Raw genomic sequence first — 18,572 nt, 5'->3', positions numbered from 1 at the left:
TTTACTAAGCAATGTTTTGAATATGACTACAAAGTCTTTCGCGACGGAGTCCTTGAATAAAAAGTTCTCGGTTTACTTGCCGCGTCAAATTTGGATAAAATCCCAAGCTTTCGATGACTACCTGCGTCATCTTCGTCAGGGGTAAAACTGACGAAGATGATGGAGGTAGTCATAGAAAGTTTTTGATTTTATCCAAGTTTGACTCGGCAAGTAAACCGAGAACTTTTTATGCAATGATTTGAATCGACTGAAATAATAAGGAATCAAACTTAATTCAACGGTTTGCTAAACGAGTCCAGAGACCTAGCAAAAGAATAGGCGGTAACAACTGTTTTCAAAAATAAAAGACGGTAGATGATGATGCGATATTTTGATGGTTTATCAGAAGATGAAAGAATTTCAGAACCGAGACCCGAGACCGTACTTCAAAGTAAGTGTGTACTATTGCTGTTTAGATATATTAATTTCTCAAACTAAACGAAGATTTCAAAGCCTCTGTGACCTTAGTAATACATTCGAAGTATTACAACCGGTGACACTCTTCCCATTTGCAAATGAAGAGGCAGAACATATCGAAAAACTAAAATCGTCTTCAGCTATGGATGATATAACACGTAAGTTTGCCGAAAAAAGGCGAGAAAAGCATACATTTGAATTCTTTGGCTAACTTGACGCCTAGGAGCATGAATTGTGAATAATTACTTAACTATGTAATTTATATTTATTAAATAAGTGTTTATTTTATTCACAATGAGAGTTTTTGTTTTTTTGTGGAAAATCTTTGCCCTCCATTTGAGCTTCGCCACTGTTGGGTAAAAGGGCTCAGCGACAAATTTTTATATAGGGCACGTCTAAGGCAAGCTACGCCACCCAGTTGTAAAATGGTTCAAATAGCTCTGAGCACTATGGGACTTAACATCTGAGGTAATCAGTTCCCTAGAACTTAGAACTACTTAAACCTAACTAACCTAAGGTCGTCACACACATCCATGCCCGAGGCAGGATTCGAACCTGCGACCGTAGCGGTTGCGCGGTTCCAGCGCCTAGAACCGCTCGGCCACACTGGCCGGCCACCCAGTTGTAGGGCCCGTCTAAGGCAAGCTACGCCACCCAGTGAAGACATGTGGGCAACCAATATTCCATGAAGTGGCGAATCAAATTTCGTGCTGCAGGGTGCAGTGAATACACAGAACTACCTAATTCGCCGTACATGCTGGTGTTATGCGTATTCACAAGCATCTTTATCTCGGTCTGTTCTTTGAAGGCAATACACCCAAAGGGCCTTCCAGATGTACCGTGACGTATGCACGCTACCGAGACTCCTTGTACGGCACTTCGAAGAGCACAGATCTGTGGAAACCACCGTTTTCATGAAATGGGGCAACATGTCACGTCGCTCTCGCAGTGAAATATCTGCTTAACGCAACCTTCCACGAACGTGTTATCTCCAGTGGTTTCTCAGACGCATGGCCTGTAAGATTACCTGATCTGAATCCTTGCGACTTTTCGCTTTGGTGATATCTAAAATAACGCTTTTACCAGAGACACGTTCAGTTTCTACCTCATCTGAAGGCCAGTATACAGGAACACGTTGCTCAGATTCTATCGGAACTGCTGCGAGCAATTGTTGATCACGTCGTTTTACGGGTGCACCATCTCGTCGACGTCTCCGATGCTCCTATTGAACAAATTTTGTTCAGTGCGGTTACTAATAAAATCAACATTATGCCTTTCTCACTTGTTTGAGCTTTTCTGTCCATGTCCCGTTCCTAATCCGTCACCTGTGGAAGCATTTCTATACGTCTTCCTTGAATTCGCAGCGCTAGATTTGCACTTGGTGGCCAAAATGGGAACAATTTTTTTTCCACCGTAAATCGGTTCCCCATTAACGCATTAGAATATCTACCAAGTTTCACAGCCATGCGACAATTACAGCCCATACTGACCCGCTGTGGGCAGCTATCCGTTAATTATAACCACCCCGCACGTTTGCTGATTGGCCCTGTGTGCTTATTTTATTGTGAGTCAACATTAGTTGTGTTTACCAAGTTCTCTCCAAGAAATTATTTAGTGTAAGATATACTGTCTCTTTTTCTGAAGCGATGTTTGGTTTATGATTTTATCATGTTCAGGGAATCTGAGCGCAAATGTTTTATCTGTCATTGATTCTAAGGCGCTCTGTTCATTGTTAATTGTCATTAATAAGTTATAACAACGTCTATAAGTGTTTATCCCTGTAGCTACTTACCACATTTGCTGCTCCACGCTCGTTGTGTTAAGCCTGGTGCTAAGCATTGGCTATCCATACGTCCGGGATTAGCCCGTGCAGGCCTGGTTTTTAAGGTGTCGAGGGTGGCAATTGTGTCCAGGGCTTGAGCATTTTATGACTGGCGAGGATTTTTTTAAAATTTTAGACCTGTGTGTTCGACATCGCGTATTTAAACTCTCTCTCACGGTCGTACCTCTGTCAACCGACCTTGGAGCGATCGCCGATGTCTATGCGGAGGCGTGCTTACCGGTTCCCTCACAACTTTTCGCTTAGTGTTAGTCATTTGGCAACACAACAAGAGCAATATGTTTACGTTGTTTCCGTGTGTCAAATAATCCTACTATTGGTTTTTTGTCTCATCGTTTAGCAGTGGGCAAAATAAACTGTGTATTTAATATACACCCGCAACAGGAGCACAGAAGTTTGAAATTGTGTAAGGACAGTAACAATGAACGCGTTTATTGCACACTATGTACTGTACAATTTTCTGTTGCACACAAAGGAAAGGCTGATATTAAACGCTAGGTGAAAAGAGCTAAACATAAGAGTACTATTAATGCTACTGCTTCACCAACCTTAAGATTTTTTTTAAAGATGAAGATGGCATTAACGATGATTTCCTCCACTTGGGAGAGGTTTTTCAATCGTGGGGAACATCGGGTCTGCAGAAAGCGATGTACTTTCAGTATCTACTCTTAAACAGCTGCCGAACGTTAAATTTAATTCAGAACTTTCTTGCTGTGAATTTTATGATGTTATTAAAACAAACCACTTCAGAGAAAAGTCATGTCCTGTAAAAAATACAACAGCATAAATGAAATTTAGTATTTGAATAAACTGTTAAGACTTCCAAGTAATTTAAAAAATATGCCCCATGTTGGACGGAAAAATATGGTTATATGTCCCGGGTTGGACACAAAAAATATGTTAACCCCAGTATAACAGTTCTTTCAAATTTATGTTTGCGCGACTGTGAAAGACAAAAATCGTTCGAAACTGCGAGAATCGTATGAGCTGCATTATAGTTTTCACTAACATTTTGCATATTCGTCTTTAAGGAAAGAAAAAAGATCGGACTTAGCTTCCTGTCGGCAACGAGGTCATTACAGACGGAGCGCTAACTGCCACAGGAGAAAAAATCCGTCTGTCTCCTTTTCAAACGAACTATCCCGGCATTCGCCTTAAACAATTTAGGAAAACAAGGGAAATCTGAATTTATATGGCTGGCTGGGGTTTTTATCAACCATCTTCCAGACTGCCAGTCCATCGTCTTGTCGCTTGACCACCTCGTTCGGAGTATTAACCTTCCTGCGATTATCTCTGCAAGAGACATTCACACTAAAATCAAGAAAAAACCCTAACTAAACAGTGTGGCTAGATATGAAATTCTATGATATTTCTCTGTAATTGTGTGTTTATCATGTATTTGACATGACAGTGATATCTCTCCATCATCGTAGCGCAGTACGAATTGAAGCGTGCGAAAGTGCTTCTCCCTTTATCACACTAGCAGTGACTCACCGGATGTCAACGCAACTCTTCAGATATAAAACGAACGTCGGTGTCTGAGTCGCTTACAGATCTCGCAGAGAGCAGTGGAAGTACGGCAGAACTTTCCTTCCAGTTTCATTTGGTATGTACAACACCTGCCAAAATTTCGTTTGTTCATGAACAACATTGCGCTTAAAATACAAACGCTTTCTTTGTAGCATAGTGCATAAGATGTGCGCGAAGTATGCAAAGCCGTGTGGCGGTATGACGTTCACCGTTGAGGTCCTACTGCATTACGCCGCTGTGAGAAGTCAAAAAAGACCTTTCTTTTCAAGAATTTATGTCAAGGGCAAACTAGCTGAGCTGAGTTTCATTATTTCTCGTAGTTATTTTTAAGGTTTTAGACTTCTTTATTGCGATTTTTGGAAGAGTAATTTCCTCTGTTATTTTGTTCTAGAATTTATGAGGCGAGTCTGTCATTCTTAGGACGCTATGCACTATAGAGACGTAGATGCTCAGTTGTTACGCCAAAGGGAAACTTCCAAACTTAAAAGTATCGCTATTGGTTGTGCCTCAGTAGAAATGCGAGCGTATCACGGAAAACAACACCTACTAGTCAAATTCTTTAATTCAGAAGAAAAAAATAAAATTTACGCAAAACGTAGTTACAACCTCCACTAATAATTGATCAGTTTTCAGAAAAAATAAAATTTACGCAAAACGTAGTTACAACCTCCACTAGTAATTGATCAGTTTTCAGAATAATCTCCGTCCTTTGTAACAGGTTTTGTCCGCCGTTCGACAATACGTGGTTTTTCAAAATGATCAATGCACTTTCAAGTGACTTTAAAACAATTTTGTGTGGAGATAAGTTATTATTACATGCATGGAGACAGGAACTCAAGAAGTTTGTTTTGTTGCACTGATCCACAACGACATGGCTAACAGACAACAGAGAAGACATATCGCGTGTTTCATGTCGCAATTGCAAGAGGACAGTGACAGTTTCACTTGTCAACAGAATGGTATTCCTCTGCACTTCCACAATGATGTTCGCATGTTCTTGGACATTGAGCCAATATGACGATGTATCGGTTTTGAATTTCTGGAAACCTCTGGTTGCTGGCATGGCCCTCAAAGTTCTCCGGAGCTGATATCGTGTGATTTTTACATGTGGCGCTACATCAAAGGCACTGTTTTCACACCTCCGCTTTCCCACACCACGGCTGACGTAACAGGGACATATCAGGGCAGCTGTGACTGACATCGATGAGAATACTTTTCGGCGAGCGTGGGCCGATTTGGACTCCATACTGGACTTGTGCGGGGTGACTAACGATTGACGCACTGAGCGTTTGTGAACATGGCACAAAAAATTCTTGAGTTGGTGTTGCCATACGTTTAATCGTATACTACCTAGCTTCAATACAAATATTTTCTAGTATCACTTGAAAGTGTCTCGTTTATTCTGAAGAACCTCGTATATGGTTTTACTGTGCGTCATTACCTGTGCACCACAGCACTCGGTCTTCTGAATTATCCAGAACATCCATCTCTATGAAGAGACGACAACGTCGCTCTTCCTCTTGGGGACCGAACGCTAGGTAGCCTCATGATTAGAGGATCAGGTTGAATAATGTATGAGGTAAGAAATCCTATTCAATTTTTATAAGGAAGGATTTTACTGTGAGAACACTTAGAAAACATACTTTCAGTGTTTCAGACTGTTTATATGCTGCCTAAATACGACCGTTTACCCCTTCTCCTAAAACCCATCAGCACTATATTTTCCTAGTCGCAGGCAACATTAATTATCACTAAGCCGATTTTCTCAGTTCCGAAATTTTTCGTCTTCGACGATATTTTGTAATGTACGCCCATCGGCTGCATCTTCGATTCACATTCAAAGCCATGAACCTGTGTCACGTGTTCCGGCGCAATATTTATTAAGATATTTCCTCCTTTCATCTTAAATTAGTATAACAAGTTCGAAAACACTTCGAAAACATACTTCCAGTTTTTGAGACTGTTTATGTGCTGCGTAAATATGACCGTTTACCCCTTCTCCTAACACCCATCAGCACTAAATTTTCCTAATCGCAGACAGCATTAGCTATCACTAAGCCGGTTTTCTCAGTTCCGAAATTTTTCTTCTTCGACGATATTTTGTGATGTACGTCCATCGACTGCATCTTCGATTCACATTCAAAGCCATGAACCTGTGTCTCGTGTTCCGTCGCAATATTTATTAACATTTTTCCTCCTTTCATGTTGAATTAGTATAACAAGTTTGTGGCTACTGTTTTCGTTGTCCCTTATCTTTGTCGGCGCAGTTACAACATTCAAAACGCGCTCGCTTTTAAATGAGACTGTTAGCAGTAATAAGAATATCACGGCTTTCATCGACGGATACATGCGGCTCTCTTCGTCGCTTGCTATCTGGAACACACGATGTCACAGGGGCGTGGTATGTTTGGCACGATCACTTCAGTGGTGTGGTGGCCGTTGTGCTTCGTATCGGTCGACGCTGTTTGCTCTGCTGCTTACGTACAGATGTTGTGTCTAACTGTGCTGATATCTGCTGCTCCATCCCTAAAAGCAATCTTCAGCAGCTGGGCATTTCTAAGTCACAGTTAGCATTCAGGAATTTTACCATAGGTCATTACCTAATAAGCGCATCGGTGTTACCGAAGGAGACGTCGCGCTGATTAAGGCACTTTACTCTCCCTCTGGACGGGCCTAATTCAGTTCCTCGTCCGGGCATTCAGATTAGTTTTTCCGATAGATCACTAAATCAATAAAGGCAAATGCCTTGAAGGTGCCTTCGAAAACCTCACAGCCAATTTCTTTTTCCCAACCCAGTTGTATCCGACGTAGTGCGGCCTTTTGTTGACAGGTTGTTAAATTTCCTTTCCATCTTACGTTGATGTCGCCTTTTTTTCAGACAGTACCGCTCTTACGTCTTCTCACAGACAATGCTGACATCCGAGCCTAAGCCAAATAAATTTGCTACTTAACGTATTTCCTTCTACGGAAGTGTAACGTGTAAGATAAACAGTTCAGGCAAGATGAGACTAGAAACCTTTGAGATGTGGTACTACAGAAGAACGCTGAAGATTAGATGGGTAGATCGCGTAACTAATGAGGAGGTACTGAATGGAACGAGGAGAAATGAATTTTGGGGCATAATTTGGCTAAAAGAAGGGATCTGTTGATAGGACAGATTCTACAACATCAGAGGACTATCAGCTTCGTGTTTAAGAGAAGTTTGGGCGGTAAAAATTACATACGGAGAAGAAAGAGACGAGTACAGTAGGCAGCTTGAAAAGAATGTGGGGTGCAGTAGTAAGTCGGAGTGGAAGAGGCTTGCACACGATAGAGTACATTGGGGAGCTGCGACTAATCAGTCTACGGACTGAAGACCACAACAACAGCAGCAACAACAACAGTGGAAGAAATATAGAAGGTGTTACTTTACTCCATACTTCATACATCGGCGGTCCTACATTTCTGTGTCACGTGTTCCGTGTGTAACTTCCGTTGACGTCATCTTTGTAGTATGATCGCCACATGAGGCACACAAATGTTTTGTTCTGGGTAACAGTATGACCCACCACTATTCCATTACGAGAGGAGTGAGTGTGGCGTCAGAACAGTCGTTGATCACGAATTCAGGAACTGATTAGTTTTCTTGTGCATGAAACATAACAGGATAGACTTTTAGTTAAATAGGTGACATCCACGGGTACGAGGCAGTAAGGAAAATATTGACGTGTATGGATGTGTATAGAAGTGTTTGGATGTTCACTATGAGTAGCGTACTTGCATCTACTATGTGAGTGAGGAAGGGTGACTGGAGTGATTAGAGCAAATCGACTTTCCACGATCACAATACTTGTGTCCTTGTTTCCTAAGATTTCAAGAACATTTTTGTACGGAATCACTAGCATCGATAATTCTTACGATGAGGTGTGTGAAACCTGATCTCACGAACTTTAAGTAATAGTGTGTCCGGAAAGTAATGTCGTTTCTGCGCATGTCAATATTCGTTATCATTTATCAGCTCATTGTTTACTTCAAAGTCGTGCAAAAGACATTTTAAGGGTAGACTTACTTCTTTACGCGTACAAACACAAGTTACACACAGAAAACACGCACAACTCCAATCCCTTGACTTCACGTAAACCCCTAGCGCATTCTGAAGTCAGACGGGCACAGCCAAGTGGTACTTCATCCACAACCAAAACAATCATAGCCTCGTCTTTTACTCTTAAATAATTAGCTCTTAATTTTTTTGTTGGCAGTTTGTGGTGAAATAGCCAGCAAATACCAGGAGAGGTACATATCTTCCATCGTTTTAATTTTGCAGGGGCAGTAACGCAACAGCTGCTACTGGAAACATTTGCTATGTTTTTCCTAGTGAATTAGACGTTTATAAACGCCAAATCTGGTTTTCTAAGTTCAAATCCCGTAATTCTGATCTTTCCTACTCATATCGCTCAGGAAGACCGACAATGTGGACAAAGACTTGCTAACGGCGGAAGTGAAAGCAAATCTGAGTCACACACTCGAGGAACTGTCAAAGACTCGTAACCAACTTTAATCGACCATCCAGTAACATTTGCAAGCAGGTTGGTAATAACAAACAAAGCTAACCGATCCACAACATGTAACTTATTACTTCAGCGAGCCAGTATAGAAGCATTTTTTGATCGCTTGATCAGTGGAGATTGAACATGGATCTTCTATGATAATCCGTAAAACACAAGAAAGGCAGTGTCTTTCTCGGCGAATCGCCAGCGAGTACAGCCAAGCCAGGAGTACATCCCAAAAAGGCACTTTTGTGTGTTTGGCGAAGTCTTCACGGGGTCGTTCATTTTGAAGTGCTGAAACTTGGACTAACTGTGAATGTACACTTTTGCTGTGTACAAATGAACCGAGCAAACCAACCTTTAACTGAAAGGTTCCGCCCGACCATCAAGAGAAAAGGCGATTTCTGCAACATGATAATGCAAGACCATACTACGGAAATCGAACCCCAGAAGAAATTAATCAGTTTGGGTAGGAGGTTTTGCCTCATTCGTCACACATGCCCGATACTGCGCAATCGAATATCTATGTACTCCGACGGTTATAACGTTTTCTAAGTGGTCCAAAATGGCATCTCCAGATGTTTTGCTCAAAAGCATTGTTATCGATTAGGCATTGAAAATTTGCACACCAGATGGAAAAAAGTTTTTGATAAAGAGGGCGATTACGTCACTGATTAAAAATGAAAACTTTTTAACACTGTATCCGTTTGAGTTTAATACAAAAACTGTCATTACTTTCTGGTGTTCCTAATATTTTATTAATGCACACAACTTGTTTAGAAATTAGATGAATGCATGCAAATTTTAAGTCGAAAACACAGTATTGTTATTGTTGCATCTGTCTCTATTTGAAACCGCATCACAATTCACTTTGAGAATGACCTCCATCTTCGGAGACATTGCTGCTCCGCAACTGTGTGTTGAATTGATGAGTAACCACTCCATTTGTTAAACAGTTCCTTATTTTTACTTCATGGCAGGTTTCGGCTTTTGTATTGAAGTCATCTTCTAGTGGAGTCTGAAAATTGTGCTGTATTGGAAAATTTGGGAATTTGTGTTAAGTTACTATACAACCAAATTGCATCGGTCCCTAAGCTTACACACTATTTAATCAAACTTAAACTAACTTACGCTAAGGACAACACAAGCACCCAAGTCCGTGGGAGGACTCGAACCTCTGACGGGGGAAGGCGCGCGATCCGTGGCAAGGCGCCTGCGACCTGCGGCTAACCCTCGCGGCGTGCTGTTTTGAAGCAGAGCAAAATCATTTGACTTTCTTCACCACAGCACAATTTTCAATTTCCATCAGAAAAATAGCTTCAGTATTAAAGCCGAAACCGGTCGTGGAATAGAATTAAAGAACTTGTACCAAGTGGATCAGCTATTCATCAGTTACCGAAATTTGTTTAAGTAAATAAAATTGCTTCCATAAAATACTTGAAACTAATTTTAACGGAATGTGCTTACGTGCAAGATGTTAATTTTGTGTGTGCTCTGCAAGATTGACAAGTCATTTACATAGTCTTCTGCAGGTACCCATACGATGACATGCGCACATAACGTTTTATCGCAGCTATCAAGTAGTACAAACCGCTAGAAGAAGCCCGAAAACTGTAATAAACGCGGGGAAGTAAGCTAACACACGCCTGAATGTAAAAACAAATCATGAGGCGAAGAGCAAACGGCGCTTAACTTCACTGGGCCGATTGAAGGCTTATATAGCCGTAGGATTACTGTAAAATCAAACTGCGATATACGAATTAATCCGCCGTTTATCAGCTGCATACTGCTTTCTGCAGCGACTATTTTTGCAACGTGTCACAGGGTGACTCATTCCGAGTATTTTTGTTATGTCGGATCAAGACGACATGCAGGTGAATTAAGATTAAAGTTCAGAACAGTAGAAACATTTTGAGGCAGTGGTGCGTGGCTAGGCAGACACAGAGGCCAGGCAATAATTGCAAGGATGAAACAGAACAAGGAAACAACATTTTTTAATCTCTGTAGAATGGCTTACAATACAGGCGACAGATGAAGCTCTAAAATTACACCATTCACGCAAGTGTACTTGAATTTTCCGAGAAATTACAAGTGAGAAGTCTGAAAAAAGTGACAGGTAAAGAAGTGAATCACTGCACATGTTAAAGATAGAAGTGAGTTGAGACACTGAACAAATTTACATGAAGTCTACTGGTATTATTTATTTACTTTATCGACATTTGGTCCAACAGACCTTAAAATCATCCTTATTGATTACTGATAGCTGCAAACTAAAATTATCTTTCTTGTATATGAAATGAGTCACATTTCGTATTTAAGGTCATTTCTTTAGAATACGTACTTAAGTGAACCAGTTGGATTTCTCAACACGGATTAATATGTGTTGAAACATAAATCATATAAAACACATATTAAAACAGGATATAATCTCTCTAAGTGTTGTTGCTATAAATTAAATTACACTCAAAAGTACGTAGTAAAATTGCATTTCGATAACCGAATGACTGGTATAAGAATTTGTACTTTGTTCTCACTGAAAAGTGAAATAATTTCCTGTGGAAACTGAAAATGTGCAGAGCTCAACAGCTTCATAATTTTTTCCCTCTCAGGTTCATACTTGGTGCAAGAGAGCAACAGATGGTTTAGATATTCGACCGACTCATCCTAACAGTCATAAAATGCCGATGCATTGACGTTGATTGTATACCTAAATCGTGGTACTGGTCGTTTTGACAAACCTGATCGGGAGGCCAGGTTGCATTTCAGCGTAATGCCTTGCCGAAACGCATTTTGAAGTTTTCGATTGATTATTCCACTCGGCCTGTGTTCTCAACGCTAGGCAAATACAATACTGTGTATGCAGAAGCTTCATATTAAGACATAACCGACTAGACGTTGCCTCCTTTGCTGGTTGGTGAGCCTTCTTATTATCAGATGTACAACAGTGGCTTTCAACACAGACATCTACTGTCTTACTGCGGTCTCTACTTTCTATAATCCGCTGTATAATGTTAACAGCGAAGTTGCTCTCTTTCCTGGACCATCTACTGGCTTCCAGCACTTTCACTACACATGTCGAGTCTTTTAACAAAAACATTTGTTTACTGAAGAGAAGGAGGAGATTGGTGTTTAACGTCCCGTCGACAACGAGGTCATTAGAGACGGAGCACAAGCTAGTATGACAGAAAAATGGGGAAGTAAATCGCCCGTGCTCTTTCAAAGGAACCATCCTGGCGTTTGCCTGAAGCGATTTAGGGAATTCATGGAATTCCTAAATCAGGATGGGCGGACGCGGGTTTGAACCGTAGTCCTCCCGACTGCGAGTCCAGTGTGCTAACCGCAGCGCCACCTCGCTCTGTTGTGTTACTTCAGTTCTTCTAACAAATGTTACCGCCACTATTATCGCAATGACTTGGGCTGTAAATATACAGAGGCGTCCAAAAAAATGCGTCCACTGTTTAAAAGTCCATAACCCCCAAACTAGTTGGCGGAGTTGTCTGATTTTTGGTGAAAGTGTAGCTTAAAGTCCAGCTTAAAGATATCACTGTAGGTGTTCGAAATGGTCACCATTAATATCCACACACGAACGATGCCGCCTGACTGCAGCACGAACTACTGACTGCAACGTGTTCAGTTGGTTATTTGCACATGAATGTACGATGGATTCTCGAAGTTCATCCAATGCGCATGGCTTTTGTCGATAAACGACGTCCTTTAGTGTTCCCCACAGGCAAAAGTCCACAGGAGTTAGGTCTGGGGAATGTGGTGGATACTCCACAGCACCATCTTCCTGGTAGATTTTTGTCGACATACGCCCTAACACGATTTTGGTAGTGGACTGGGGCACCATCTTGTTGAAAGTAAACTCTTCCGTCTCCATACAGGTCTCGGATGGCTGGTAAAATGGATGTCTGAAGCTTCTGAAGGTACGCCTCACCGGTAACTGTGCCGTCAAAGAAGAATGGCCCAATCAAGCCCCGGTAAAACAACCCACACCACACATTTACTCCTAGCAAATTCACGGCTTGTCTACATGGACGATCGGATCTTCGGAGGCCCAATAGATGCAATTGTGGCGATTTACTGTACCACTGAGTTTGAAATGTTCCTCATCAGACCACACAATCATCTCTGCAAACTATTCATCGTTGTGCACCATGTTAGTAAACCACTCGCAGTACTCCATTCTACGATCTGGGTCGTCCTCGTTCAATGCGTGTACTAATCGTGGGATGTTGCACTTCCACTTTGCTGTCTTCAAAATTCGCCGAATACTTCAGCGACTCACTCCAGTTTCACGGGCACACTGTCTCACAGACATCTGTGGTGAACGAGTGAATTGTAACACACGACGGGAGTTAGCTGGACTTGTTACTGTTACAGGTCGTCCAGGTCGTTGTTTGTGTACATCTTTAACACAGCCTTCGGCTTCATATTTTTCTCGAATGCGACGGATCGTTAAACGTGTTGGTGGCTCTGTTTGATACTCCTTTCGCCATTGGCGTTGAACCTCATTAATGTTTTAGTACTTAAAATACCACTTCAAAAGTGACTTCTTTTCATCGAATGTAAGCCTTGCGCCAGCCATGTTTACTCGAGTAACTAGGTGCAACTAAGAACAAAACACTGACTATCTGGAGACTGTCATCTGATAAAACAAAACAGCGCAATACAATGCTTGTATGGTGATTGCCGGAACTACAAACTATTACACTACCAAAGATGAGACAACTCCGTCAATTAGTTTGTCAGTGTACAGTAGAAGCTCTAAGCGTTGTTACAAAGAATTCTTTCATACCCTGGAGCAGTACTCCATCGGACATGTAACTCTAATACCTTAATGCTGGTAGATTTTTGGTACATCTCCTTTCGCTTAATGACACTGCACGAACAAAGAGTCTTTTCATGCAATAGGTGGACGTTGGATTACAGACTTCGTGAGAAGCAATCCAATCCACTGTGCTGCCCGTGAAGCAAGGTGCTTCAAAAGTGACTGCCAAGTCCTCAAACTTAGGGAATAACTAGGAATCACATCCAGTTGGTACGCCAATACTGCGCTCTTGGGGTAAATATCAATACGATACAACTTTTCTGAGTATTTCAGGTAACTGAATGAAACGGGGGTGGAGAACACTGGAGTTGGAGGCAAATTGTTGGGGGAAGCGTGTGGTAAACAAGGCCGGTGATCGATGGATGAAGTTTTTAATGATGATAAGAATGTTTTATAATTTTTATTATTTTAAAAATCATCAATGATTGCAAAACAATTGACGTTGTCGTTTTATGTTGCAGAACATTACAATGGCTCCGCCTACACTCTACATTCACATGATGAGCCCTCCATGTCGATTTGTTCGTCTGGTGGTGGCCATCGTTGAGTTGGAGGTGAATGTAGTGGTCCTGAAGGAGCTTAGCAAGGAAATGCAGACGCCTGAGATGCTGGAGGTAAGCGCATACTCCTATTGCGTAACTATTACAAACGTTTAGAAAACAGGGTACTTTTTTACCATCGTAAAAATATTGGCTGCCCAGTGGGTACATCTGTGTCATCGTAATTCGTTCTGTTTGGCTGCATCCACTTGTAGTTCATTACTGGCCTAAAGTTATGTTCATAATCACGAGTGAGTAAAGCGAAACATTGCACCAAGGCGTTGCTTGTTCTGCGTCAAGACCAGTGAATCTTGTCCTTATCTCTTATCAGTTGTTTTCTTCGTGGAGCTACTTGACCGATTAGTAGTGGCTGTACGGTCTGGAAGGTCTGCATAACGACCGGGAGAGCGGTGTGCTGACCACAATACCACTCCATACCGCATCCACATGACGCCGAAAGTCAGAGGAGGACACGGCGGTTGTAGACACCCTTAGGCCATGATGGCCTCACGAGGAGCTTGTTTATCCCACGTCTTCACAGGGTCGGTATGTCAATCCACCCCTGCACGGAATTTTGTGAACCCCATCCGAATGCGTCTAGTGTCATTCCATGTGGAAGTACGAAAACATTTTTGATATAGGATATCAGTACCAGTCCAGTATACACTTAGTCGGATGTGGGAGATCGCCTAAAAACCACATCCAGGCTCATCGTTAATCCGCCAAGCATATTCGATCTTGGGTCGGCGGGCCTCCCAAAATCCCAGAAGGATCGTTCTAACGTGCACGGTTATCTGGGCGGAGCAGTGACATACTCAGTTGTCTAACAGATGTGTAAATGGTCTATTATAAATTGCTATCTCTAAGTCCTTCCGTTTATTCCTGATTAGCTGAGAAACCTGATATTGCCCAGATGTTTATTTATAGCTGTTCCTGAGACTTCTTACACATGGAATTTGTTTTTAACTTCTTTGTATGCAACGTTCGAAGTAGTTTGATTTGGGACGTGAATGAACAACTTACTTGCTTCACTAGACTGCACTGGAGAGAGCCAGCTGCCACTAAGGCCCACGCCCGCAACATACAGCGCCTGACTTTGTTTTCTGTTATTGTCATGCCATAACATAAGATCACTGGGAAATGTACATGTTTAATGTGAGACGGTAAATTGTTACGAATAAATCGGATTTGGGTTAAAAAAAACTCCCTCCTGCACCACGACCCATCAAAATTTCCGCTTATATATTTTACTTTGAAGAGGAGTAACTATAAGACTCCGTGAGTGAGGGTTTCTGAGGAGTGAGACAATGCATTGTGCTCTCGATCACAGTTAAAGTGCGCCTTGCTTCCAGAAGGAGTTTCCAAAGAGCGATTAAAGCCTGATGTTTTGGAGCCATAGCAAGTCTCGCCTATGTTCACTGGATTCTTGAGATCGCATCTTCTTCAGTCTTTTAGCCATTCTGGTGTATTCTGAAAGACTCGACTGTTTTCTAGACATTTTTATTTGTATACAGAAAGAAATCAAAATGTAATATGTGGGCACCTGAATCAAAAAGCAATCTCAATAGCGCTTTTCTCCTAACCTATCTAAAGAAGCAAAGTAATGTCGTTAAGTTTTTAATACAGTGCGAAATCAGTAGTTCCGTATATCCCAGCTGTTAGTTTATATTTGTAGATATAAGGCTGGAGTATTTAATTCTGTCACTGATGTAAACTTTCGAAAATTCATTTCTCACTGAGTTAGAAAAATTGACAGTGCCTTCTGTTGGTTCTTTGGCGTACTACGCCGCACTGATTAAACATCTGAACTATTGAACTCAACAGACGAATTTAGATAAAAAATTATATTACAATATCTATTTTCTCACAAGTTATCTGTGAAACCCCATGAAAGGTCGTGTAATAGTTTTGGAGATTACCATGTTCAAGCAGACAGACACGACGATTTTAGATAAACTGAAATCACGATATTTTTTGTGATCCGATTTTGGTAAAATAAATCCTATCCATTGTCCCAATCTACGATAAAGTGAAAATTTTTGGAGATTAGCGTCTTCAGACTACGGTTTCGTGGTTTTATTATTAGTATAGGAACAGACAGTTTACAATAACATTGACAGAATTTTTCAGTTGGGTGCTCTACAGTTTACAAGATTTCTAGCCGTTTCTCTTTTTTACTGTGTTAATCTTAAATATACAAATCTTACTTGCTACATTTTAATGTAATTGTTCCAGAAATTCCCCCAGCATCAAGTCCCAGCATTGGATGACAACGGCCTGTACATTTCCGAAAGGTGAGCATAAGATAGTGTTTATGTCAGTTTTGATTTGGTAAAAATTTTCCAGAGTAATCTTCTCAGCAAAGTGTACTCTATTTTGAAACTTCCTATCAGATTAAAACTGTATTCCGGGCCGGGAGGGATCTTGCTATAAAGACGAGTCATGAGACATGCTTAGATGACTCACTCAGTGAGAACATTGTTTGCGATGATCCCATGTGCCGGATTCGAGTCTCCGCCAGCAGACACTTTTAATCCGTCAGGAAGTTTAATCAACAATTATTTTTGTATAGACTGGAACCTACAGTCTCATTTACCTTTCAAACACAACGATGGGATGATGAACTGTGTGCTTTTCCGATTAAACAAGCACGGTTTTTGCTCTACACAAGTTTTAAGTACAGCAGTAACATCTAATGGAAATCATTACCAGATAATACTTGAAGAAGGGAACTTCTGCAAAAATATATGACATAGTGTGGTGTATTTCCATGTAGACATTGGGCTATAACTCATATAAAGATTTCACTAGTCTCCAGTAACATCATATAGTTTAATTCCATAGAGACTTCAGCAGAGTCCTCTGCGGCTAATCTAAAATGGTAACTGGCTGCCGTAGAGTTCCTTTAATTTGTTATTTACCTTTCAATCCTGTAAATACATTTCATTTCCTACCGTGAAGAGCAGGGCAGGCTGTTTGATACTCAGGCAGACCGTCAAGCTCTTTTTACTTGTTTCCATATCCTGGCCGTGCGGTCAGGGCGAACTGTACGGGATCCTCTGTACTATCGCCCTACAGCATGTTATCTCAGATGAGCTGTCTCTCGTCAATTGAGAATACGTAGGCCTATTGGTCTCGTCCCACTACAATGCTGCACCCTCACAATGGCCAGATCGTAGTACGCGCTAAATTGCGAGCCATTTCCTTTGTCAATTTTTTTAAGCGCTTTATCTGAAAACTACCTTGAGCAGTTAAACAGAGAACCGACTCCTGGCGATAACATATTAGACCTTCTGGTGACAGGTCGTGCGGTAGCGTTCTCGCTTCCCACGCACGGGTTCCCGGGTTCGATTCCCGGCGGGGTCAGGGATTTTCTCTACCTCGTGATGGCTGGGTGTTGTGTGCTGTCCTTAGGTTAGTTAGGTTTAAGTAGTTCTAAGATCTAGGGGACTGATGACCATAGATGTTAAGTCCCATAGTACTCAGAGCCATTTTGAACCTTCTGGTGACAAACAGACCCGAACTATTTGAAACAGTTAACGCAGAACAGGGAATCAGCGATCATAAAGCGGTTACTGCATCGATTAATTCAGCCGTAAATAGAAATATTAAAAACGGTAGGAAGATTTTTCTGTTTAGCAAAAGTGACAAAAAGCAGATTTCAGAGTACCTGACGGCTCAACACAAAAGTTTTGTATCAAGTACAGATAGTGTTGAGGATCACTGGACAAAGTTCAAAACCATCGTACAATATGCGTTAGATGAGTATGTGCCAAGCAAGATCGTAAGAGATGGAAAAGAGCCACCGTGGTACAACAACCGAGTTAGAAAACTGCTGCGGAAGCAAAGGGAACTTCACAGCAAACATAAACATAGCCAAAGCCTTACAGACAAACAAAAATTACGCGAAGCGAAATGTAGTGTGAGGAGGGCTATGCGAGAGGCGTTCAATGAATTCGAAAGTAAAGTTCTAATTACTGACTTGGCAGAAAATCCTAAGAAATTCTAGTCTTATGTCAAAGCGGTAGGTGGTTCAAAACAAAATGTCCAGACACTCTTTGACCAAAATGGTACTGAAACAGAGGATGACAGACTAAAGGTCGAAATACTAAAAGTCTTTTTCCAAAGCTGTTTCACAGAGGAAGACTGCACTGTAGTTCCTTCTCTAGATTGTCGCACAGATGACAAAATGGTAGATATCGAAATAGACGACAGAGGGATAGAGAAACAATTAAAATCGCTCAAGAGAGGAAAGGCCGCTGGACCTGATGGGATACCAGTTCGATTTTACTCAGAGTACGCGAAGGAACTTGCCCACCTTCTTGTAGCGGTGTACCGAAGGTCTCTAGAAGAGCGTAGCACACACAGAGGCATACCGACAATCCTTCTTTCCACGAACAATACGAGACTGGAATAGAAGGGAGAACCGATAGAGGTACTCAAAGTACCCTCCACCACACACCGTCAGATGGCTTGCGGAGTATGGATGTAGATGTAGATGTAGATTGTTGTCCGGTAATTTCGTATCAATTCTGTCTTTCATTTGCTCAATTCAGAAGCAGTTTGTCCGTACCATGTCGACGAATACTGTCATGTGTCCATTCTTTAAGGCATGTCTCAATTCCATAGGTAGCGCAGGTGCAAACACAATCACAGAACAAAGCTAAAGCTCACAAAGCCAGAACGAGCTGGATCGACGCCAGCGGCCTAACTTCCTGGAAGTCCGCCTGACCAGATTGTTTCCTAGTCGGCGATCAAATCATTTTCGCAAAGGGCCGAAAGGCCCGTTCGTTTCCTCCATATGGATTATGAGTTCACAATGAGACGTTGATAGTCTTGGCGTATATAAT

The 18,572-nt window shown here is 41.6% G+C and overlaps 1 protein-coding gene across 1 annotated transcript in view; it reads left to right on the top strand.

Annotated features, from left to right (window-relative positions):
• Positions 1-3,806: 3,806 nt before the first annotated feature.
• The window catches only part of LOC124596027 (glutathione S-transferase D5-like), a 33,810-nt gene continuing 19,044 nt past the window's right edge, over positions 3,807-18,572 (top strand). Inside the window, exons 1-3 of the mRNA XM_047134988.1 lie at positions 3,807-3,902; positions 13,645-13,797; positions 15,958-16,016. Coding sequence (XP_046990944.1) covers positions 13,654-13,797; positions 15,958-16,016 — 203 coding nt within the window. The 5' untranslated portion in view covers positions 3,807-3,902; positions 13,645-13,653. The remainder of the gene's footprint in view (positions 3,903-13,644; positions 13,798-15,957; positions 16,017-18,572) is intronic.

This window comes from Schistocerca americana, chromosome 2, assembly GCF_021461395.2.
Source record: "Schistocerca americana isolate TAMUIC-IGC-003095 chromosome 2, iqSchAmer2.1, whole genome shotgun sequence".
Taxonomy (NCBI): Eukaryota; Metazoa; Arthropoda; class Insecta; order Orthoptera; family Acrididae; genus Schistocerca; species Schistocerca americana.
Note: the sequence above shows the minus strand (reverse complement) of the source record. Positions and strands in the feature narration are given on the sequence as shown.